At 47.8% G+C, this 25,622-nt stretch overlaps 1 protein-coding gene across 1 annotated transcript in view; it reads right to left on the bottom strand.

The window, feature by feature from the left end:
• The window catches only part of LOC135573815 (protein jagged-1b-like), a 73,746-nt gene that overhangs the window by 1,469 nt on the left and 46,655 nt on the right, over positions 1 to 25,622 (bottom strand). Inside the window, 10 exon segments of the mRNA XM_065024019.1 lie at positions 997 to 1,110; positions 3,210 to 3,323; positions 5,481 to 5,594; positions 9,271 to 9,435; positions 10,747 to 10,897; positions 15,083 to 15,256; positions 17,415 to 17,461; positions 20,955 to 21,068; positions 23,374 to 23,487; positions 23,828 to 23,941. Of these exon segments, the coding sequence (XP_064880091.1) occupies positions 997 to 1,110; positions 3,210 to 3,323; positions 5,481 to 5,594; positions 9,271 to 9,435; positions 10,747 to 10,897; positions 15,083 to 15,256; positions 17,415 to 17,461; positions 20,955 to 21,068; positions 23,374 to 23,487; positions 23,828 to 23,941 (1,221 nt within the window).

Raw genomic sequence — 25,622 nt, 5'->3', positions numbered from 1 at the left:
CTGTTTAGTGAGTCCTCCAGATCAGAGGCAGTAGGGATGACCAGGGATGTTCTCTGTTTAGTGAGTCCTCCAGATCAGAGGCAGTAGGGATGTTCTCTGTTTAGTGAGTCCACCAGATCAGAGGCAGTAGGGATGACCAGGGATGTTCTCTGTTTAGTGAGTCCTCCAGATCAGAAGCAGTAGGGATGACCAGGGATGTTCTCTGTTTAGTGAGTCCTCCAGATCAGAGGCAGTAGGGATGACCAGGGATGTTCTCTGTTTAGTGAGTCCTCCAGATCAGAGGCAGTAGGGATGTTCTCTGTTTAGTGAGTCCACCAGATCAGAGGCAGTAGGGATGACCTTTAGGATGTTCTCTGTTTAGTGAGTCCTCCAGATCAGAAGCAGTAGGGATGACCAGGGATGTTCTCTGTTTAGTGAGTCCTCCAGATCAGAGACAGTAGGGATGACCAGGGATGTTCTCTGTTTAGTGAGTCCTCCAGATCAGAGACAGTAGGGATGACCAGGGATGTTCTCTGTTTAGTGAGTCCTCCAGATCAGAGGCAGTAGGGATGACCAGGGATGTTCTCTGTTTAGTGAGTCCTCCAGATCAGAGGCAGTAGGGATGACCAGGGATGTTCTCTGTTTAGTGAGTCCTCCAGATCAGAGGCAGTAGGGATGACCAGACTAACTCACCTATATTACAGGTAGCCCCCTCCCTCCCATCCAGACTAACTCACCTATATTACAAGTAGCCCCCTCCCTCCCTCCCATCCAGACTAACTCACCTATATTACAGGTAGCCCCCTCCCATCCAGACTAACTCACCTATATTACAGGTAGCCCCCTCCCTCCCTCCCTCCCATCCAGACTAACTCACCTATATTACAGGTAGCCCCCTCCCTCCCTCCCATCCAGACTAACTCACCTATATTACAGGTAGCTCCCTCCCTCCCATCCAGACTAACTCACCTATATTACAGGTAGCCCCCTCCCTCCCTCCCATCCAGACTAACTCACCTATATTACAGGTAGCCCCCTCCCATCCAGGGGAACACTTGCACTGGAAGGTGTCTCCCTCATCATGGCATGTCCCTCCGTTGTTACAGGTAGCCTCGTCACACTGGCTCTCACCTGGGAGACAGAGTTAGAGTCAGTGTTTTCATAATGCTCTCACCTGGGAGACAGAGTTAGAGTCAGTGTTTTCATAATGCACACACACACACCTACCTGTGTGACAACATTCACACCTACCATGAACCTCCTCAGGCTCATTACACTGGTAAATAGAAAATGAGATGGAGGGAGGGAGCGAGAGACTGAGGGAGAGAGAGGGAGAGAGAGGGTGAGAGAGAGAGAGAGAGAGAGACTGAGGGAGAAAGAGAGAGAGAGAGACTGAGGGAGAGAGAGGGTGAGAGAGAGAGAGAGAGAGAGAGACTGAGGGAGAGACAGAGAGAGACAGAGAGCGAGAGAGAGACAGAGAGAGAGAGAGAGAGAGAGAGAGACTGAGGGAGAGACAGAGAGAGACAGAGAGAGAGAGAGAGAGAGAGAGAGAGACAGAGAGAGACAGAGAGAGACAGAGAGAGATACTGAGGGAGAGAGAGAGAGAGAGAGAGAGACTGAGACTGAGGGAGAGACAGAGAGAGAGAGAGAGAGAGAGAGAGAGAGAGAGAGAGACTGAGGGAGAGAGAGAGACAGAGAGAGAGAGACTGAGAGAGAGAGAGAGAGAGAGACTGAGAGAGAGAGAGACTGAGGGAGAGAGAGAGAGAGAGAGACTGAGGGAGAGAGAGACTGAGGGAGAGAGAGACTGGGGGAGAGAGAGACTGGGGGAGAGAGACTGAGGGAGAGAGAGAGAGACTGAGGGAGAGAGAGGGAGAGAGAGGGTGAGAGAGAGAGAGAGAGAGAGACTGAGGGAGAAAGAGAGAGAGAGAGACTGAGGGAGAGAGAGGGAGAGAGAGGGTGAGAGAGAGAGAGAGAGAGAGAGAGAGAGAGACTGAGGGAGAGAGAGAGAGACTGAGGGAGAGACAGAGAGAGACTGAGGGAGAGACAGAGAGAGACTGAGGGAGAGAGAGAGAGAGAGAGAGAGAGACTGAGGGAGAGACAGAGAGAGACAGAGAGAGAGAGAGAGAGAGACAGAGAGAGACAGAGAGAGACAGAGAGATACTGAGGGAGAGAGAGAGACAGAGAGAGAGAGAGAGAGACTGAGGGAGAGACAGAGAGAGAGAGAGAGAGAGAGAGAGAGAGAGAGAGAGAGACTGAGGGAGAGACAGAGAGAGACAGAGAGAGAGAGAGAGAGAGAGAGAGAGAGAGACAGAGAGAGACAGAGAGAGACAGAGAGATACTGAGGGAGAGAGAGACAGAGAGAGAGAGAGAGACTGAGGGAGAGACAGAGAGAGAGAGAGAGAGAGAGAGAGAGAGAGAGAGAGAGAGAGAGACTGAGGGAGAGAGAGAGAGAGAGAGAGACAGAGAGAGAGACAGAGAGACTGAGGGAGAGAGAGAGACTGAGGGAGAGAGAGAGAGAGAGAGACTGAGGAGAGAGAGACTGAGGGAGAGAGAGAGGGGGGAGAGAGAGACTGAGGGAGAGAGACTGAGGGGAGAGAGAGAGAGACTGAGGAGAGAGAGAGAGAGAGGGTGAGAGAGAGAGAGAGAGAGAGACTGGAGGGAGAGAGAGAGAGAGAGACTGAGGGAGAGAGAGAGAGAGAGAGAGAGAGAGAGAGAGAGAGAGAGAGAGAGAGAGAGACTGAGGGAGAGAGAGAGAGAGACAGAGAGAGACTGAGGGAGAGACAGAGAGAGACTGAGGGAGAGAGAGAGAGAGAGAGAGAGAGAGACTGAGGGAGAGACAGAGAGATACTGAGGGAGAGAGAGAGACAGAGAGAGAGAGAGAGACTGAGGGAGAGAGAGAGAGAGAGAGAGAGAGAGAGAGAGAGAGAGAGAGACTGAGAGAGAGAGAGAGACAGAGAGAGAGAGAGAGAGAGAGAGACAGAGAGAGAGAGAGAGAGAGAGAGAGAGAGAGAGACTGAGGGAGAGAGAGAGAGAGAGACTGAGGGAGAGAGAGAGACAGAGAGAGAGAGACAGAGAGAGACAGAGAGAGAGAGAGAGACTGAGGGAGAGAGAGAGAGAGACTGAGGGAGAGAGAGACTGAGGGAGAGAGAGAGGGAGAGAGAGAGACTGAGGGAGAGAGAGAGAGACTGAGGGAGAGAGAGAGAGACTGAGGGAGAGAGAAAGGTTCTTACGGGAGTGGCAGGTCTTCCCCTTCCAGCCGTTCATACACTCACAGAAGAAATCAGTCACCAGGTCTCGACATGTTCCTCCATTATGGCATGGACTAGTGCTGCAGTCATCTATATCTGTAGGAGAGGAGGGGGGAGGAAGAGGAGGAGGAGAGAAGAGAGAGAGGAGGGAGAGGGGGAGAAGGGGGAGGAGGAGGAGGAGAGGAGGAGAGAGGATAGAGAGAGGAGAGGGGAGAGAGGGGGGAAAGGATAGAGAGGAGGAGAGAGAGGAGAGGGGGAAAGGAGGAGGAGGAGAGGAGGAGGAGAGAGAGAGGAGGGGAAAGGAGGAGAGGAGAGGAGGAGAGAGGATAGAGAGGAGGAGAGGGGGAGAGGAGGTGAATAGAGAGGAGGAGAGAGAGAGAGAGGGGGAAAGGAGGAGGAGAGGGGAGGAGAGAGGATAGACAGAGGAGGAGAGGGAGAGGAGGAGAGAGGATAGAAAGAGAGGAGGAGAGGGGAGAGGAGGTGGAGAGAGGATAGACAGAGGAGGAGAGGGGAGAGGAGGAGAGAGGATAGAAAAGAGAGGAGGAGAGGGGGAGAGGAGGTGGAGAGAGGATAGACATAGAGGAGGAGAGGGGGAGAGGAGGTGGAGAGAGGATAGACATAGAGGAGGAGAGGGGGAGAGGAGGTGGAGAGAGGATAGACATAGAGGAGGAGAGGGGGAGAGAGGATAGAAATAGAGAGGAGGAGGGGGGAGAGGAGGTGGAGAGAGGATAGACATAGAGGAGGAGAGGGGAGAGGAGGAGAGAGGATAGACATAGAGGAGGAGAGGGGGAGAGGAGGTGGAGAGAAACATAGAGGAGGAGGGGGAAGGAGGAGCCAGGATTACATAGAGGAGGAGAGGGGGAGAGGAGGTGGAGAGAGGATAGACATAGAGGAGGAGAGGGGAGAGGAGGAGAGAGGATAGACATAGAGGAGGAGAGGGGGAAGGAGGTGGAGAGAGGAAGACATAGAGGAGGAGAGGGGAGAGGAGGAGAGGGGATAGACATAGAGGAGGAGAGGGGGGAGAGGAGGTGGAGGGATAGACATAGAGGAGGAGAGGGGGAGAGGAGGAGAGGGGGGACATAGAGGAGGAGGGGGAGGGGGAGAGGGATAGACATAGAGGAGGAGAGGGGAGAGGTGGAGAGAGGATAGACATAGAGGAGGGAGGGGAGAGAGGAGGAGAGAGGATAGACATAGAGGAGGAGAGGGGGAGAGGAGGAGGAGAGAGGATAGACATAGAGGAGGAGAGGGGGAGAGGAGGAGAGAGGATAGACATAGAGGAGGAGAGGGGGAGAGGAGGTGGAGAGAGGATAGACATAGAGGAGGAGAGGGGGAGAGGGGTGGAGAGGGATAGACATAGAGGAGGAGGGAGGAGGTGGAGAGGGATAGACATAGGAGGAGGAGGGGGAGAGGAGGGGAGAGGGATAGACAGAGGGAGAGGGGAGAGGAGGTGGAGAGAGGATAGACATAGAGGAGGAGAGGGGGTTCAGGAGGTGGAGAGAGGATGACATAGGAGGAGAGGGGGAGGAGGAGAGAGGATAGACATAGAGGAGGACATGTCGGGATCTCTCAATAGAAGGAGAGAAACTTGTTTCAGGTTAAATTGCCACCTTTACATAATGGTCATAATTACACATAGCAACCTACTTAGTGAAACATATATCATGCATCTGTACGTGTTAACGATGATGGGTAAGAATGTGGACCCCAGGAAAACTGGCGGTCACTCAGGTATCAGCTAATGAGGATCCAAATAAAGACTAGTAGTGCTGCCGGGGCCGGTCTAGAGGGGGACGGTCTAGAGGTGGCGGTCTAGAGGGGGACGGTCTAGAGGGGACGGTCTAGAGGGGGCCGGTCTAGAGGGGGCCGGTCTAGAGGGGGCCGGTCTAGAGGTGGCGGTCTAGAGGGGGCCGGTCTAGAGGGGGCTAGGGGCCGGTCTAGAGGGGGGCCGGTCTAGAGGGGGGCGGTCTAGAGGTGGCGGTCTAGAGGTGGCCGGTCTAGAGGTGGCCGGTCTAGAGGGGGCCGGTCTAGAGGGGGGCGGTCTAGAGGGGGCCGGGGGCCGGTCTAGAGGGGGCTGGTCTAGAGGGGGCGCTGCTGGGTGGCCGGTCTAGAGGGGGCCGGTCTAGAGGGGGCCGGTCTAGAGGGGGCGCTGCCTGCCCTGGAGGCACCTGCCCGCCCCTCGTAGTTCTCATGAACATGTCGATCTCTCAATAGAAGTTGAAAAACACTTTTTATTTTTAAAGAATAAATACTTACTGGTCTCGCAGTGATCCCCCTCCCAGCCGTCTCCACAGATACACTGGTACACACTGACTTTATCTATACAGGTTCCTCCGTTACCACACGGGCTGCTCTCACAGTCATTAATATCTGAGGGGGGAGAGGGTGGAGAGAGAGAGAGAGAGGGGAGAGAGAGAGAGGGGGAGAGAGAGAGGGAGGAAAGGTGAGGGGGGGGAAGAGGGAGGGGGAGGAGAGAGATCATTAGAAACTACAGTAAGGTAGGTTTAAATGGACAATGTACCTGTACAAATCAGTGAAAAAAGTGAACTCCAGTAAGATCATTCTCTGAGTGTTGGCTTTAGTTTGACGTGTAGAATGTGGTTGGTGAAGGCCACAGTGTTTGTGGACAGTTTAGAGGGACACTGGGTACTGTTGATAGGTGCCTGCCAGTGGTGCTTTGAAGGACAGCATGGGTGGTTTGGGATCAGGGTCTCTTTGCTTTAGCGAGATATGTCATGTCTATGAGACAGCATGTCTGCTATATGTCATGTCTCAGTCAGTATGTCTGCTATATGTCATGTCTCAGTCAGTATGTCTGCTATATGTCATGTCTCAGTCAGTATGTCTGCTATATGTCATGTCTATATGTCATGTCTATGAGACAGTATGTCTGCTATATGTCATGTCTCAATCAGTATGTCTGCTATATGTCATGTCTCAGTCAGTATGTCTACTATATGTCATGTCTATACATCAGTATGTCTGCTATATGTCATGTCTCAGTCAGTATGTCTGCTATATGTCATGTCTCAGTCAGTATGTCTGCTATATGTCATGTCTATACATCAGTATGTCTGCTATATGTCATGTCTCAGTCAGTAGGTCTACTATATGTCATGTCTATACGTCAGTATGTCTGCTATATGTCATGTCTAAGTCAGTATGTCATGTCTATACATCAGTATGTCTGCTATATGTCATGTCTAAGTCAGTATGTCTGCTATGTCATGTCTATACATCAGTATGTCTGCTATATGTCATGTCTATACATCAGTATGTCTGCTATGTCATGTCTATACATCAGTATGTCTGCTATATGTCATGTCTCAGTCAGTATGTCTGCTATATGTCATGTCTATACGTCAGTATGTCTACTATATGACATGTCTATACGTCAGTATGTCTGCTATATGTCATGTCTATACATCAGTATGTCTGCTATATGTCATGTCTCAGTCAGTATGTCTGCTATGTCATGTCTATACGTCAGTATGTCTGCTATATGTCATGTCTCAGTCAGTATGTCTGCTATATGTCATGTCTCAGTCAGTATGTCATGTCTATACGTCATGTCTCAGTCACTATGTCTGCTATATGTCATGTCTCAGTCAGTATGTCTGCTATATGTCATGTCTAAGTCAGTATGTCTGCTATATGTCATGTCTAAGTCAGTATGTCTGCAATATGTCATGTCTATACGTCAGTATGTCATGTCTATACGTCAGTATGTCTGCTATATGTCATGTCTATACATCAGTATGTCTGCTATATGTCATGTCTCAGTCAGTATGTCTGCTATGTCATGTCTATACATCAGTATGTCTGCTATATGTCATGTCTCAGTCAGTATGTCTGCTATATGTCATGTCTCAGTCAGTATGTCATGTCTATACGTCATGTCTCAGTCACTATGTCTGCTATATGTCATGTCTCAGTCAGTATGTCTGCTATATGTCATGTCTCAGTCAGTATGTCTGTTATATGTCATGTCTATACGTCAGTATGTCATGTCTATACGTCATGTCTATATGTCAGTATGTCTACTATATGTCATGTCTATACATCAGTATGTCTGCTATATGTCATGTCTAAGTCAGTATGTCTGCTATGTCATGTCTATACGTCAGTATGTCTGCTATATGTCATGTCTCAGTCAGTATGTTTGCTATATGTCATGTCTATACATCAGTATGTCTGCTATATGTCATGTCTATACATCAGTATGTCTGCTATATGTCATGTCTAAGTCACTATGTCTGCTATATGTCATGTCTATATGTCATGTCTCAGTCAGTATGTCTACTATATGTCATGTCTATACGTCATGTCTATGAGACAGCATGTCTGCTATATGTCATGTCTATGAGTCAGTATGTCTACTATATGTCATGTCTCAGTCAGTATGTCTGCTATGTCATGTCTATACGTCAGTATGTCTGCTATATGTCATGTCTATATGTCAGTATGTCTGCTATATGTCATGTCTAAGTCACTATGTCTGCTATATGTCATGTCTATATGTCATGTCTCAGTCAGTATGTCTACTATATGTCATGTCTATACGTCAGTATGTCTGCTATATGTCATGTCTATATGTCAGTATGTCTGCTATATGTCATGTCTAAGTCACTATGTCTGCTATATGTCATGTCTCAGTCAGTATGTCTACTATATGTCATGTCTATACGTCAGTATGTCTACTATATGTCATGTCTATACATCAGTATGTCTGCTATATGTCATGTCTAAGTCACTATGTCTGCTATATGTCATGTCTATACGTCAGTATGTCTACTATATGTCATGTCTATACGTCATTATGTCTACTATATGTCATGTCTATACGTCACTATGTCTGCTATATGTCATGTCTATACGTCAGTATGTCTACTATATGTCATGTCTATACGTCATGTCTATGAGACAGCATGTCTGCTATATGTCATGTCTAAGTCACTATGTCTGCTATATGTCATGTCTAAGTCACTATGTCTGCTATATGTCATGTCTCAGTCAGTATGTCTACTATATGTCATGTCTATACGTCAGTATGTCATGTCTATACATCAGTATGTCTGCTATATGTCATGTCTAAGTCACTATGTCTGCTATATGTCATGTCTATATGTCATGTCTCAGTCAGTATGTCTACTATATGTCATGTCTATACGTCATGTCTATGAGACAGCATGTCTGCTATATGTCATGTCTATGAGTCAGTATGTCTGCTATATGTCATGTCTCAGTCAGTATGTCTGCTATATGTCATGTCTCAGTCAGTATGTCTACTATATGTCATGTCTATGAGACAGCATGTCTGCTATATGTCATGTCTATGAGTCACTATGTCTGCTATATGTCATGTCTATGTCAGTATGTCTACTATATGTCATGTCTATGAGACAGCATGTCTGCTATATGTCATGTCTATGAGTCAGTATGTCTGCTATATGTCATGTCTATGAGTCAGTATGTCTACTATATGTCATGTCTCAGTCAGTATGTCTGCTATATGTCATGTCTCAGTCAGTATGTCTACTATATGTCATGTCTCAGTCAGTATGTCTGCTATATGTCATGTCTCAGTCAGTATGTCTACTATATGTCATGTCTCAGTCAGTATGTCTGCTATATGTCATGTCTCAGTCAGTATGTCTGCTATATGTCATGTCTCATTCAGTATGTCTGCTATATGTCATGTCTAAGTCAGTATGTCTGCTATATGTCATGTCTCAGTCAGCATGTCTGCTATATGTCTGCTATATGTCATGTCTAAGTCAGTATGTCTGCTATATGTCATGTCTATATGTCATGTCTATACGTCAGTATGTCTGCTATATGTCATGTCTAAGTCAGTATGTCTGCTATATGTCATGTCTCAGTCAGTATGTCTGCTATATGTCATGTCTCAGTCAGTATGTCTGCTATATGTCATGTCTAAGTCAGTATGTCTGCTATATGTCATGTCTCAGTCAGTATGTCTGCTATATGTCATGTCTAAGTCAGTATGTCTACTATATGTCATGTGTAAGTCAGCATGTCTTACTCTCGTGACAGTATGTGCCTCTGAAGCCCTCCTGACAGTCACAGCTGAACTGTCCTCCAGCCTGGCTCCGACAGCGTCCGTGAGGACCACACACGTTGGAGGAGATGTACCGCTCCCCTCCAGGGGTACTGTTGGATCCCACGGCAACCGTGCAGCTGTCAATCACTGTGGGGGGGGGGGGGAAAGGAAGCATCTTCAGGTCAGGGTAGTTCTGGTACCAGTATCCTCTTAGTCACCATGACAACTCAGGGTAGTTTTGGTACCAATGTCCTCTTAGTCATCATGACAACTCAGGGTAGTTCTGGTACCAGTGTCCTCTTAGTCACCATGACAACTCAGGGTAGTTCTGGTACCAGTGTCCTCTTAGTCACCATGACAACTCAGGGTAGTTCTGGTACCAGTGTCCTCTTAGTCACCATGACAACTCAGGGTAGTTCTGGTACCAGTGTCCTCTTACTCAGAGACGCTTTATGAACACAGACCCAGGTTTACATTCCGGTTAAAAAACACAGACACACGTCGCTGACTGAGCGATCAATTCTTCTCAGGAAGTGTAAACATGGAGGAACAGCAGCAACAGGAAGTTATTACGCTGATCTCTCTCACTCTGCACTCCTGTCTGGTCTAGTTAACACACAGAGCTGAATCTAAACCCCAAACACCATACTAACACCAAGAGAGAGAGGGGTGGGGGAACGAGGGATAGGGGGAACGAGGGATAGGGGAAACGAGGGATAGGGGAAACGAGCACGGGGAGGGAAACGAGAGAGGGGAGAACGAGCGGGAAACGGGGAGGGGGAAACGAGCGCGGGGAGGGAAACGAGCGAGGGTGGAGAGAAAAGAGAGAGGGGGAGAGAAAAGAGAGAGGGGGAGGGAAACGAGAGAGGGGGAGGGAAACGAGAGAGGGGGAGAGAAACGAGGAGAGAGGGGAGGAAAGAGGAGAGGGGGGAGGGAAAGGAGAGATGGGGGAGGGAAAGGAGAGAGGGGGAGGGAAAGGAGAGAGGGGAGGGAAAGGAGAGAGGGGGAGGGAAACGAGAGAGGGGGAGGGAAAGGAGAGAGGGGGAGGGAAAGGGAGAGAGGGGAGGGAAAGGAGAGGGGGAGGAGAAACGAGAGAGAGAGAAAACGAGAGAGGGGGGAGGGGAGACGGAGGGAAACGAGAGAGGGGGAGGGAAACGAGAGAGGGGGGAGGGAAACGAGAGAGGGGAGGGAGACGAGAGAGAGGGGAGAGAGAAACGAGAGAGGGGGAGAGAAACGAGAGAGAGGGGGAGAGGGAGACGAGAGAGAGGGGGAGAGGGAGACGAGAGAGAGGGGGAGAGGGAGACGAGAGAGAGGGGAGAGGGAGACGAGAGAGGGGGAGGGAGACGAGAGAGAGGGGGTGGGAAACGAGAGAGGAGGGGAGAGAAACGAGAGAGAGGGGGAGAGGGAGACGAGAGAGAGGCACTACAGAGGACAAGGTAGTGGGAGAGAAGGGCGTACCTTTGCACGTGCTGGTGTGACAGTGGTCTTTGAGGTGAGAGCAGTTTTTCCCTTCGTAGTCGTCTGAACAGGCGCAGTAGTGACCTGTAGCCAGGTTGTAGCATGCGGCTCCGTTCTGACATGGGTTGTCGAGGCAGTAGTCTATGTCCAACTATAGAGAGAGACAGAGAAACATGTTTACATTTAGGTCATTTACCAGACACTCTTATCCAGAACATCTTTCAGTTAGTGTATAACACTAAGAACTATATAAATATATATATATATATATTTACTTTGCAAGAAAAACCTTTAAAAAAGTGTAGTTATCTGAGAGACAAGACCATGGAAAGAGGCAGACAGACAGACAGACAGACAGAGACAGACAGACAGAGAAAGACAGACAGGCAGACAGACAGAGACAGACAGAGACAGACAGACACAGACAGACAGAGACAGACAGAGACAGACAGAGACAGACAGACACAGACAGACACAGACAGACAGACAGACAGAGACAGACAGACACAGACAGACAGACAGAGACAGACAGACAGAGACAGACAGAGACAGACAGACAGAGAGACGGGGTTCAGTACTAAACACAGACCAGCCCACAGCATCCTCCCGACAGAGACTTGCCAGGAAATACCACACACACGAGACTTCGTCAGTGCGTCTAGTAGACAGGGTGGGGTAGTCTAGTAGTCAGGGTGGAGTAGTCTAGTAGTCAGGGTGGGGTAGTCTAGGAGACAGGGTGGGGTAGTCTAGGAGACAGGGTGGGGTAGTCTAGGAGTCAGGGTGGGGTAGTCTAGTAGACAGGGTGGAGGGTGGGGTAGTCTAGTAGACAGGGTGGGGTAGTCTAGTAGTCAGGGTGGAGGGTGGGGTAGTCTAGTAGACAGGGTGGGGTAGTCTAGTAGACAGGGTGGGGGTAGTCTAGTAGACAGGGTGGGGTAGTCTAGTAGACAGGGTGGGGTAGTCTAGTAGACAGGGTGGGGTAGTCTAGTAGACAGGGGGTGGGGTAGTCTAGTAGTCAGGGTGGGGTAGTCTAGTAGTCAGGGTGGGGTAGTCTAGTGGACAGGGTGGGGTAGTCTAGTAGACAGGGTGGGGTAGTCTAGTAGACAGGGGTGGGGTAGTCTAGTAGACAGGGTGGGGTAGTCTAGTAGACAGGGTGGGGGTAGTCTAGTAGACAGGGTGGAGGGTGGGGTAGTCTAGTAGACAGGGTGGGGTAGTCTAGTAGTCAGGGTGGAGGGTGGGGTAGTCTAGTAGTCAGGGTGGGGTAGTCTAGTAGTCAGGGTGGGGTAGTCTAGTAGACAGGGTGGGGTAGTCTAGTAGACAGGGTGGGGTAGTCTAGTAGACAGGGTGGGGTAGTCTAGTAGTCAGGGTGGGGTAGTCTAGTAGTCAGGGTGGGGTAGTCTAGTAGTCAGGGTGGAGGGTGGGGTAGTCTAGTAGTCAGGGTTGGGTAGTCTAGTAGTCAGGGTGGGGTAGTCTAGCAGACAGGGTGGGGTAGTCTAGCAGACAGGGTGGGGTAGTCTAGTAGTCAGGGTGGGGTAGTCTAGTAGTCAGGGTGGGGTAGTCTAGTAGTCAGGGTGGAGGGTGGGGTAGTCTAGTAGTCAGGGTTGGGTAGTCTAGTAGTCAGGGTGGGGTAGTCTAGCAGACAGGGTGGGGTAGTCTAGTAGACAGGGTGGGGTAGTCTAGTAGTCAGGGTGGGGTAGTCAGGGGTGGGGTAGTCTAGTAGTCAGGGTGGGGTAGTCTAGTAGACAGGGTGGGGTAGTCTAGTAGTCAGGGTGGGGTAGTCTAGTAGTCAGGGTGGGGTAGTCTAGGAGACAGGGTGGGGTAGTCTAGTAGACAGGGTGGGGTAGTCTAGTAGTCAGGGGGTGGGGTAGTCTAGTAGACAGGGTGGGGTAGTCTAGTAGTCAGGGTGGGGTAGTCTAGTAGTCAGGGTGGGGTAGTCTAGTAGACAGGGTGGGGTAGTCTAGTAGACAGGGTGGGGTAGTCTAGTAGACAGGGTGGGGTAGTCTAGTAGACAGGGTGGGGTAGTCTAGTAGTCAGGGTGGGGTAGTCTAGTAGTCAGGGTGGGGTAGTCTAGTAGTCAGGGTGGGGTAGTCTAGTAGTCAGGGTGGGGTAGTCTAGTAGTCAGGGTGGGGTAGTCTAGTAGACAGGGTGGGGTAGTCTAGTAGTCAGGGTGGGGTAGTCTAGTAGTCAGGGTGGGGTAGTCTAGTAGTCAGGGTGGGGTAGTCTAGTGGACAGGGTGGGGTAGTCTAGTGGACAGGGTGGGGTAGTCTAGTGGACAGGGTGGGGTAGTCTAGTGGACAGGGTGGGGTAGTCTAGGAGTCAGGGTGGGGTAGTCTAGGAGTCAGGGTGGGGGTAGTCTAGTAGACAGGGTGGGGTAGTCTAGGAGTCAGGGTGGGGTAGTCTAGGAGTCAGGGGTGGGGTAGTCTAGCAGACAGGGTGGGGTAGTCTAGTAGTCAGGGTGGGGTAGTCTAGCAGTCAGGGTGGGGTAGTCTAGCAGACAGGGTGGGGTAGTCTAGCAGTCAGGGTGGGGTAGTCTAGTAGACAGGGTGGGGTAGTCTAGTAGACAGGGTGGGGTCTAGTCAGGGGTGGAGTCAGGGTGGGGGGGTAGTCTAGTAGTCAGGGTGGGGTAGTCTAGTAGTCAGGGTGGGGTAGTCTAGTAGTCAGGGTGTGGGGTAGTCTAGTAGAGAGGGTGGGGGGTAGTCTAGTAGACAGGGTGGGGTAGTCTAGTAGTCAGGGTGGGGTAGTCTAGTAGTCAGGGTGGGGTAGTCTAGTAGTCAGGGTGGGGTAGTCTAGTAGTCAGGGTGGGGTAGTCTAGTAGTCAGGGTGGGGTAGTCTAGTAGTCAGGGTGGGGTAGTCTAGGAGACAGGGTGGGGTAGTCTAGTAGACAGGGTGGGGTAGTCTAGTAGTCAGGGTGGGGTAGTCTAGTAGACAGGGTGGGGTAGTCTAGTAGTCAGGGTGGGGTAGTCTAGTAGTCAGGGTGGGGTAGTCTAGTAGACAGGGTGGGGTAGTCTAGTAGACAGGGTGGGGTAGTCTAGTAGACAGGGTGGGGTAGTCTAGTAGACAGGGTGGGGTAGTCTAGTAGTCAGGGTGGGGTAGTCTAGTAGTCAGGGTGGGGTAGTCTAGTAGTCAGGGTGGGGTAGTCTAGTAGTCAGGGTGGGGTAGTCTAGTAGTCAGGGTGGGGTAGTCTAGTAGACAGGGTGGGGTAGTCTAGTAGTCAGGGTGGGGTAGTCTAGTAGTCAGGGTGGGGTAGTCTAGTAGTCAGGGTGGGGTAGTCTAGTGGACAGGGTGGGGTAGTCTAGTGGACAGGGTGGGGTAGTCTAGTGGACAGGGTGGGGGTAGTCTAGTGGACAGGGTGGGGTAGTCTAGGAGTCAGGGGTGGGGTAGTCTAGGAGTCAGGGTGGGGTAGTCTAGTAGACAGGGTGGGGTAGTCTAGGAGTCAGGGTGGGGTAGTCTAGGGAGTCAGGGTGGGGTAGTCTAGTAGCAGACAGGGTGGGGTAGTCTAGTAGTCAGGGTGGGGTAGTCTAGCAGTCAGGGTGGGGTAGTCTAGCAGTCAGGGTGGGGTAGTCTAGCAGTCAGGGTGGGGTAGTCTAGTAGACAGGGTGGGGTAGTCTAGTAGACAGGGTGGGGTAGTCTAGTAGTCAGGGTGGGGTAGTCTAGTAGTCAGGGTGGGGTAGTCTAGTAGTCAGGGTGGGGTAGTCTAGTAGTCAGGGTGGGGGTAGTCTAGTAGAGGGTGGGGTAGTCTAGTAGACAGGGTGGGGTAGTCTAGTAGACAGGGTGGGGTAGTCTAGGAGTCAGGGTGGGGTAGTCTAGGAGTCAGGGTGGGGTAGTCTAGTAGTCAGGGTGGGGTAGTCTAGCAGTCAGGGTGGGGTAGTCTAGCAGTCAGGGTGGGGTAGTCTAGCAGTCAGGGTGGGGTAGTCTAGTAGACAGGGTGGGGTAGTCTAGTAGACAGGGTGGGGTAGTCTAGTAGACAGGGTGGGTCTAGTAGTCTAGTAGTCAGGGTGGGGTAGTCTAGTAGTCAGGGTGGGGTAGTCTAGTAGAGAGGGTGGGGTAGTCTAGTAGACAGGGTGGGGGTAGTCTAGTAGTCAGGGTGGGGGGTAGTCTAGTAGACAGGGTGGGGTAGTCTAGTAGACAGGGTGGGGTAGTCTAGTAGACAGGGTGGGGTAGTCTAGTAGACAGGGTGGGGTAGTCTAGTAGACAGGGTGGGGTAGTCTAGTAGACAGGGTGGGGTAGTGGGGACTTGGGGGTTAAGGGGAAGGGTTTCAGTGTTGCTTACCAGGGACAGAATGGGAACTAAGTTAAGTTAAACAGTCGGGAAGGTTTTGAAAGCTGCACCAAAACTTACCTGACAGAGTTGTCCCGAGAATCCTGGCAGACAGAGGCAGGTGAATCCGTTGACCTGGTCTTGGCATCGCCCGCCGTTCAGACAGGGAGCGCCGGCACACTCATCCACATCTCTCTCACAGTGGTCTCCAGAGTAACCCGTAGGACACACACAGCGGAACCCGTTCACCAAGTCCTGGAATACACAACGTGTTTACTATACACCACTAGCTAGTTCGACTAGCTACATGCTCCAGAAATACTAGCCAGGTCCAGGAACACAGACAGCCATCCAGCTAGCTGGCCAGAGACCCCTTTAATCTAGCTGGCCAGAGACCCTGTTAATCTAGCTGGCCAGAGACCCCGTTAATCTAGCTGGCCAGAGACCCCTTTAATCTAGCTGGCCAGAGACCCCTTTAATCTAGCTGGTCAGAGACCCCGTTAATCTAGCTGGCCAGAGACCCCGTTAATCTAGCTGGCCAGAAACCCCGTTAATCTAGCTGGCCAGAGACCCCTTTTAATCTCCTTTAGAGAACAGGAAGTGTTCGGCTAACACAGGATGTCAGTCAGGGAAGGGAAAAGAGAAGAAGAGTGTTGTAGGAAGGACAGGGCAATACCAGCTCCTCCAACAGTAATTTAACACAGTAATGTTGAGGGTCCTTTAATCTAATGTCCTCTCTCCCCTCTTCCTCTACATATTTAATTTAATCTAATGTGTCCAAGGAATCTCTCCTCTCTCCCCTCCTCTTCCTCTACATATTTAATTTAACCTAATGTGTCCAAGGAATCTCTCCTCTCTCCCTCCTCTTCCTCTACATATTTAATTTAACCTAATGTGTCCAAGGAATCTCTCCTCTCTCCCTCCTCTTCCTCTACATATTTCATTTAACCTAATGTGTCCAAGGAATCTCTCCTCTCTCCCCTCCTCTTCCTCTACATATTTAATTTAATCTAATGTGTCCAAGGAATCTCTCCTCTCTCCCCTCCTCTTCCTCTACATATTTCATTTCATCTAATGTGTTCAAGGAATCTCTCCTCTCTCCCTTCCTCTTCCTCTACATATTTCATTTCATCTAATGTGTTCAAGGAATCTCTCCTCTCTCCCCTCCTCTTCCTCTACATATTTAATTTAACCTAATGTGTCCAAGGAATCTCTCCTCTCTCTCCCCTCCTCTTCCTCTACATATTTCATTTCATCTAATGTGTTCAAGGAATCTCTCCTCTCTCCCTTCCTCTTCCTCTACATATTTCATTTCATCTAATGTGTCCAAGGAATCTCTCCTCTCTCCCCTCCTCTTCCTCTACATATTTCATTTCATCTAATGTGTTCAAGGAATCTCTCCTCTCTCCCCTCCTCTTCCTCTACATATTTCATTTCATCTAATGTGTTCAAGGAATCTCTCCTCTCTCCCTTCCTCTTCCTCTACATATTTCATTTCATCTAATGTGTTCAAGGAATCTCTCCTCTCTCCCCCTCCTCTTCCTCTACATATTTAATTTAATCTAATGTGTTCAAGGAATCTCTCCTCTCTCCCTTCCTCTTCCTCTACATATTTCATTTCATCTAATGTGTCCAAGGAATCTCTCCTCTCTCTCCCTCCTCTTCCTCTACATATTTCATTTAATCTAATGTGTTCAAGGAATCTCTCCTCTCTCCCTTCCTCTTCCTCTACATATTTCATTTCATCTAATGTGTCCAAGGAATCTCTCCTCTCTCCCCTCCTCTTCCTCTACATATTTCATTTAACCTAATGTGTCCAAGGAATCTCTCCTCTCTCTCCCCTCCTCTTCCTCTACATATTTCATTTCATCTAATGTGTTCAAGGAATCTCTCCTCTCTCCCTTCCTCTTCCTCTACATATTTCATTTCATCTAATGTGTTCAAGGAATCTCTCCTCTCTCCCCTCCTCTTCCTCTACATATTTCATTTAACCTAATGTGTCCAAGGAATCTCTCCTCTCTCTCCCTCCTCTTCCTCTACATATTTCATTTCATCTAATGTGTCCAAGGAATCTCTCCTCTCTCTCCCCTCCTCTTCCTCTACATATTTCATTTCATCTAATGTGTTCAAGGAATCTCTCCTCTCTCCCTTCCTCTTCCTCTACATATTTCATTGCATTGAGGGATTCCAGAACAACTTTAGAAACTCCCCAGATGTGTTACCTTCCAGAGAACAGAAAGCTACACAACTGTTGCCATCTTTTCATTTTCTTTCTTTCTTTCCTTTAAAGCTGTAAATGGACTTTGTGGAAACCGTAAACAAAAGGAGGACAAGCTGAACACATAAAACAAGTGTTTGACATCTCCGATAGAAGACAGATGAATGTATTTGTAGTTCCCAAACAGCAACATACCCTGCAGGTTCCTCCGTGCTGGCATTGGTCCTTGCAGTCATTGATATCTAGATGGGGGGGAGGGGGGGATGACATTTTTTAAAACACCATAATGTAACTGTCTGGATAATATGATGTTTTTAACATAATAACCCACTATTTACTTCATAACTTCCTCCCTGCTCGACCCTCGATAAACTCCTTCATAAACTGCTGGTACAGAACTTAGTAGGGTGTAAGGCCATTTTTACTATCCCTGAGCCAAGTGAAAGTAGCACTGGGTGTGTGTGTGTGTGTGTGTGTGTGTGTGTGTGTGTGTGTGTGTGTGTGTGTGTGTGACTAGAGCTAGATTGTTTTTATCCTTGGCTTCCCAGAGATAATCGACTATCCTTGGCTTCCCAGAAATAATCAACTATCCTTGGCTTCCCAGAGATAATCAACTATCCTTGGCTTCCCAGAGATAATCAACTATCCTTGGCTTCCCAGAGATAATCAACTATCCTTGGCTTCCCAGAGATAATCAACTATCACTGCAAATGGCACCCTATTCTCTATATAGTGCACTACTTTGGATCAGGGCCCTATTCCCTATATAGTACACTACTGTAGACCAGGGCCCTATTCCCTATATAGTACACTACTGTAGACCAGGGCCCTATTCTCTATATAGCGCACTACTTTGGATCAGGGCCCTATTCCCTATATAGTACACTACTGTAGACCAGGGCCCTATTCTCTATATAGAACACTACTGTTGACCAGGGCCCTATTCCCTATATAGTACACTACTGTAGACCAGGGCCCTATTCCCTATATAGTACACTACTGTAGACCAGGGCCCTATTCCCTATATAGTACACTACTGTAGACCAGAGCCCTATTCCCTATATAGTACACTACTGTAGACCAGAACCCTATTCCCTATATAGTACACTACTGTAGACCAGGGCCCTATTCTCTATATAGAACACTACTGTTGACCAGGGCCCTATTCCCTATATAGTACACTACTGTAGACCAGGGCCCTATTCTCTATATAGTGCACTACTGTAGACCAGGGCCCTATTCCCTATATAGTGCACTACTTTGGATCAGGGCCCTATTCTCTATATAGTGCACTACTTTGGATCAGGGCCCTATTCCCTATATAGTGCACTACTGTAGACCAGGGCCCTATTCTCTATATAGCGCACTACTTTGGATCAGGGCCAATAGGGCTCTGGGTGAAATTACATTGACTGTGCTGAGAGTGAAAGAGAGTGAGTGAGTGAGTGAAATGGTGAGAGTGAGAGAAATGGTGAGAGTGAGAGAGACACACAAAGAGAGACCTGGCTCTCAAGAGAAGACAGACTATATGTGCACACTGCCCACAAAATGAGGTGGAAACTAAGCAACATATTAGAGACACATATTTCCCCTCAGATTACACAGGGCAACCAGTGAAGAACAGACACCATTGTAAATACAACCCATATTTACAGTTGAAGTCGGAAGTTCACATACAATTTCTGACATTTAATCCTAGTAAAAGATTTCCTGTTTTAGGTCAGTTAGGATCACCACTTTATTTTAAGAATGTGAAATGTCAGAATAATAGTAGAGAGAATGATTTATTTCAGCTTTTATTTCTTTCATCACATTCCCAGTGGGTCAGAAGTTTACATACACTAAATTAGTATCTGGTAGCATTGCCTTTAAATTGTTTAACTTGGGTCAAACGTTTCGGGTAGCCTTCCACAAGCTTCCCACGATAAGTTGGGTGAACTGTGGCCCATTTCTCCTGACAGATCTGGTGTAACTGAGTCAGGTTTGTAGGCCTCCTTGCTCGCACACGCTTTTTCAGTTCTACCAGCACATTGTCTATAGGATTGAGGTCAGGGCTTTGCGATGGCCACTCCAATATAGAGGTCGACCAATTAAATCAGAATGGCCGATTAATTAGGGCCGATTTCAAGTTTTCATAACAATCGGAAATAGTTTTTTTTTAGGCGCCGGTTTGCCGATTTTAAAAATATTTTTTATACCTTTACTTTTTAATGGCGGTTTTGGAGCAGTGGCTTCTTCCTTGCTGAGCGGCCTTTCAGGTTATTTCGATATAGGACTCATTTTACTGTGGATATAGATACTTTTGTACCTGTTTCCTCCAGCATCTTCACAGGGTCCTTTTCGCACCAAAGTACGTTCATATCTAGGAGACAGAACGCGTCTCCATCCTGAGCGGTATGACGGCTGCGTGGTCCCGTGGTGTTTATACTTGCGTACTATCGTTTGTACAGATGAACGTGGTACCTTCAGGCGTTTTGAAATTGCTCCCAAGGATGAACCAGACTTGTGGAGGTCTACAATTTATTTTCTGAGGTCTTGTCAGATTTTTTTTTATTTTCCCATGATGTCAAGCAAAGAGGCACTGGGTTTGAAGGTAGGCCTTGAAATACATCCACAGGTACACCTCCAATTGACTCAAATGATGTCAATTAGCCTATCAGAAGCTTCTAAAGCCATGACATCATTTTCTGGAATTTTCCAAGCTGTTTAAAGTCAACTTAGTGTATGTAAACTTCTGACCTACTGGAATTGTGATACAGTGAATTAATTATAAATTAAATAATCTGTCCGTAAACAATTGTTGGAAAAATGACTTGTGTCATGCACAAAGTAGATGTCCTAACTGACTTGCCAAGAAAGACATTTGTGGAGTGGTTGAAAAACTAGTTTTAATGACTCCAACCTAAGTGTATGTAAACTAGTTTTAATGACTCCAACCTAAGTGTATGTAAACTAGTTTTAATGACTCCAACCTAAGTGTATGTAAACTAGGTTTAATGACTCCAACCTAAGTGTATGTAAACTAGTTTTAATGACTCCAACCTAAGTGTATGTAAACTAGTTGTAATGACTCCAACCTAAGTGTATGTAAACTAGTGTTAATGACTCCAACCTAAGTGTATGTAAACTAGTTTTAATGACTCCAACCTAAGTGTATGTAAACTAGTTTTAATGACTCCAACCTAAGTGTATGTAAACTAGTTGTAATGACTCCAACCTAAGTGTATGTAAACTAGTTTTAATGACTCCAACCTAAGTGTATGTAAACTAGTTTTAATGACTCCAACCTAAGTGTATGTAAACTAGTTTTAATGACTCCAACCTAAGTGTATGTAAACTAGTGTTAATGACTCAACTTAGTGTATGTAAACTAGTTTAATGACTCAAACTTAGTGTATGTAAACTAGTGTTAATGACTCAACTTAGTGTATGTAAACTAGTTTAATGACTCAACTTAGTGTATGTAAACTAGTTTAATGACTCAAACTTAGTGTATGTAAACCTCCGACTTCAACTGTACAGGTTTATTTATTTTCCCTTTTGAACTTTTTGCACGTCGTTACAACACTGACATTTGAAATGTCTTTATTCTTTTGGATCTTACTTGCTTTGGCAATGTAAACATATGTTTCCCTTGCTAATAATGCCCTTAAATTGAAATTGAGAGAGAGTGCGAGAGAAGGCAGGTGGCCTATAACTCAACAGTTGCAACAGAACAGTCTTAGTTCTACTCACTGATGTCACATTTCTGTCCCGTCCAACCAGGAACGCACTCGCAGAAGTATCCACCAATCAGGTTGCGGCAAGAGTTGGCGTTGACACAGGGCTTGCTGTCGCATTCGTTGGCGTCTTGAGGAGGAGGAGGAGTTGAATAACACAGCATGGTTAGAGTGAAGGCTGGTGTGGACATTATGGTGACAGACGGGCCATGTCCCGATTCTCTATCCTTTTCACTTCACATTGATTTAAAAGCAGTGGATTGGCTGGTCTAGAGGTAATGATAGTGTAGTCTAGAGGCAACGATAGTGTAGTCTAGAGGTAATGATAGTGTAGTCTAGAGGCAACGATAGTGTAGTCTAGAGGCAACGATAGTGTAGTCTAGAGGTAATGATAGTGTAGTCTGGTCTAGAGGTAATGATAGTGTAGTCTAGAGGCAACGATAGTGTAGTCTAGAGGTCATGATAGTGTAGTCTGGTCTAGAGGTAATGATAGTGTAGTCTGGTCTAGAGGTAATGATAGTGGAGTCTGGTCTAGAGGTAATGATAGTGTAGTCTGGTCTAGAGGTAATGATAGTGTAGTCTAGAGGTAATGATAGTGTAGTCTGGTCTAGAGGTAATGATAGTGTAGTCTAGAGGTAATGATAGTGTAGTCTAGGTAATGATAGTGTAGTTTAGGGGTAATGATAGTGTAGTCTAGAGGTAATGATAGTGTAGTCTGGTCTAGAGGTAATGATAGTGTAGTCTAGAGGTCATGATAGTGTAGTCTGGTCTAGAGGTCATGATAGTGTAGTCTGGTCTAGAGGTAATGATAGTGTAGTCTGGTCTAGAGGTAATGATAGTGGAGTCTGGTCTAGAGGTAATGATAGTGTAGTCTGGTCTAGAGGTAATGATAGTGTAGTCTAGAGGTAATGATAGTGTAGTCTGGTCTAGAGGTAATGATAGTGTAGTCTAGAGGTAATGATAGTGTAGTCTAGGTAATGATAGTGTAGTTTAGGGGTAATGATAGTGTAGTCTAGAGGTAATGATAGTGTAGTCTGGTCTAGAGGTAATGATAGTGTAGTCTAGAGGTAATGATAGTGTAGTTTAGGGGTAATGATAGTGTAGTCTAGGGGTAATGATATTGTAGACTAGAGGTAATGATAGTAAAGTCTAGAGGTAATGTAGGCTAGTCTAGAGGTAATGTAGAGGTAATGATAGTAAAGTCTAGAGTTAATGTAGTCTAGTCCGGAGGTAATGTCTAGTCCTGAGGTAATGATAGTGTAGTCTAGAGGTAATGATAGTGTAGTCTAGGGGTAATGATAATGTAGTCTAGAGGTAATGTAGTCTAGTCCAGAGGTAATGATAGTAAAGTCTAGAGGTAATGATGTCTAGTCCAGAGGTAATGATGTCTAGTCCAGAGGTAATGATGTCTAGTCCAGAGGTAATGTAGTGTAGAGGTAATGATAGTAAAGTCTAGAGGTAATGTAGTCTAGTCCGGAGGTAATGTCTAGTCCTGAGGTAATGATAGTAAAGTCTAGAGGTAATGATAGTGTAGTCTAGAGGTAATGATAGTGTAGTCTAGGGGTAATGATAATGTAGTCTAGAGGTAATGTAGTCTAGTCCAGAGGTAATGATAGTAAAGTCTAGAGGTAATGATAGTAAAGTCTAGAGGTAATGATGTCTAGTCCAGAGGTAATGATGTCTAGTCCAGAGGTAATGATGTCTAGTCCAGAGGTAATGATAGTGTAAACTAGAGGTAATGATAGTAAAGTCTAGAGGTAATGATAGTAAAGTCTAGAGGTAATGTAGTCTAGTCTAGAGGTAATGTAGTCTAGTCCAGAGGTAATGATGTCTAGTCCAGAGGTAATGATGTCTAGTCCAGAGGTAATGTAATCTAGTCCAGAGGTAATGATGTCTAGTCCAGAGGTAATGTAGTCTAGTCCAGAGGTAATGATGTCTAGTCCAGAGGTAATGACGTCTAGTCCAGAGGTAATGTAGTCTAGTCCAGAGGTAATGTAGTCTAGTCCAGAGGTAATGTAGTCTAGTCCAGAGGTAATGTAGTCTAGTCCAGAGGCAATGATGTCTAGTCCAGAGGTAATGTAGTCTAGTCCAGAGGTAATGTAGTCTAGTCCAGCGGTAATGTAGTCTAGAGGTAATGTAGTCTAGTCCAGAGGTAATGACGTCAAGTCCAGAGGTAATGTAGTCTAGTCCAGAGGTAATGTAGTCTATAGGCAATGTAGTCTAGTCCAGAGGTAATGATGTCTAGTCCAGAGGTAATGTAGTCTAGTCCAGAGGTAATGTAGTCTAGTCCAGAGGTAATACTGCAGTCTCACAGTTTCTAAATCAGGACTACTGCTCCTCGACATATCCCATCATTCCCTACAGCTTATCTGCTGATAGAAAATACCTTCGACAAAAAGCATATTGGATCGGTGAGAAAGAGAGACGTGTCTTACCGATGAGGCAGGTCTTGCCGGTCCACTGAGGAGGACAGAGACACTTATAAGCATGAACCAGATCCTGACAGGTCCCCCCATGGTTACAGGGGTTAGGAGAGCACTCATCAACATCTAGCGGACAGGGGAGACACATTCATTTGTGAGTCTGTGTGTCTACATGTGTGTTGGTGTGTTGGGGTGTGTGTGTGTGTGTGTTGGGGTGTGTGTGTGTGTGTGTGTGTGTGTTGGGGTGTGTGTGTGTGTTGGGGTGTGTGTGTGTGTTGGGGTGTGTGTGTGTGTGTGTTGGGGTGTGTGTGTGTGTTGGGGTGTTTGTGTTGGTGTGTGTGTGTTGGGGTGTGTGTGTTGGGGTGTGTGTGTGTGTGTGTGTGTTGGGGTGTTTGTGTTGGTGTGTGTGTGTGTGTTGGGGTGTGTGTGTGTGTGTGTGTGTGTGTGTGTGTGTGTGTGTTCTTACTGATGGTACAGGAGGGTCCACTCCAGCCCGGGGAACAGACACACTCATAACCCAGACTGGTCTCAACACAGCTCCCTCCATTAGAGCAGGGCTCAGACAGACATGCATGCTCTGCTGTGGGGGAGAATCACCAGGTTTAATACACTGTGTTACACACAGGCCCCTATCCTACACCCCTGAATCCCTCCACCCCCTGAATCCCCCACCCCTATCCTACACCCCTGAATCCCTCCACCCCTGAATCCCCCCCACCCCTATCCTACACCCCTATACCCCTGAATCCCTCCACCCCTACCTTAAACCCCTGAATCCCTCCACCCCTACCCTAAACCCCTGAATCCCTCCACCCCCTACCCTAAACCCCCTGAATCCCCCACCCCTATCCTACACCCCTATACCCCCTGAATCCCTCCACCCCTACCCTAAACCCCTGAATCCCTCCACCCCCTACCCTAAACCCCTGAATCCTCCACCCCTACCCTATACCCCCTGAATCCCTCGACCCCCTACCCCTGAATCCCTCCACCCCCTGAATCGCTCCACCCCCTGAATCCCTCCACCCTATACCCTCAATCCCTCCACCCTATACCCCCTACAGTAAACCCCTGAATCCCTCCACCCCCTACAGTAAACCCCTGAATCCCCCACCCTATACCCCCTACAGTACACCCCCTGAATCCCTCCACCCCCTACAGTAAACCCCCTGAATCCCCCCACCCTATACCCCCCTACAGTACACCCCTACACCCCCCACCCTATACCCCCTACAGTACACCCCTGAATCCCCCACCCTATACCCCCTACAGTACACCCCTGAATCTCCCACCCTCCACCCTATACCCCCTACAGTACACCCCCCATAGTTGACATTGGCCTGTCACTGTAGGTGAAAAGGTCAACATAGAGATGTGATTTCTAGAATCAGATACCTCTCTCTCTCTCTCTACGGATTTCTAGAATCAGGTACCTATATGAATGACAAGGCATCTTAATTCTGCTATTAGGCGATGGACTACGGTTATTTTTATAGTAATATGCTGCAATTGATTGACTGGTTCCCCGAGTGACATCAAAGTCCATTGTTTCAGACCACAGAACGTTGAAAAAGTACTTTACAAAATGTTGGTTTAAATTGAATATTGTTCATGGTTCTGGGGATCGAATGTAAAATTGAGTTAAACATAATACTAGGTTTCCTTATCCCTGACCCCTCGTTTCGTACACAAGATCCCCACGGTCTCTCAGTGAATCAATCATTCATTATGGATTCATTTAGGAAGCAGTCAGCCTTAACCTCCAACCACAAGAGAAATTCATCAGCCCATATCTCTCTCCCTCTCTCTCTCCCCCTCTCTCTCCCTCTCCCTCCCCCTCTCTCCCTCTCCCCCTCTCTCCCTCCCTCTCTCTCTCCCCCTCCCCTCTCTCCCTCTCCCCCTCTCCCTCTCCCTCCCTCCTCTCTCCCCTCCCTCTCTCTCTCCCTCCCTCTCTCTCTCCCTCCCCTCCCTCTCTCTCCCTCTCTCTCCCCTCTCTCCTCTCTCCCTCCGCCACCCCTCAGGAGAAGAATGGCACAGAATGAGAGAGGGAAGAGGCCTGGTCACTGTGCATTTGATGGATCGAAGAGAGGGAGCAAGAGAGTTAGAGAGAGAACTAGACAGAGGGAAGATGCCTGGTCACGGTGCATTGGTTGGGTCAACTTAGCATGAAAGATGATTTCCTGGCCTTGTGGTCTGAAAGGAGTGAGGGATAGAAGGGAGGGGGTTTGTATGGCAGGGTATGGGGGGGGGGTACTCTGCCC

Source organism: Oncorhynchus nerka, linkage group LG10 (genome assembly GCF_034236695.1).
Source record: "Oncorhynchus nerka isolate Pitt River linkage group LG10, Oner_Uvic_2.0, whole genome shotgun sequence".
Lineage (NCBI taxonomy): Eukaryota > Metazoa > Chordata > Actinopteri > Salmoniformes > Salmonidae > Oncorhynchus > Oncorhynchus nerka.
This window is presented reverse-complemented; position numbering and strand designations above follow the sequence as displayed.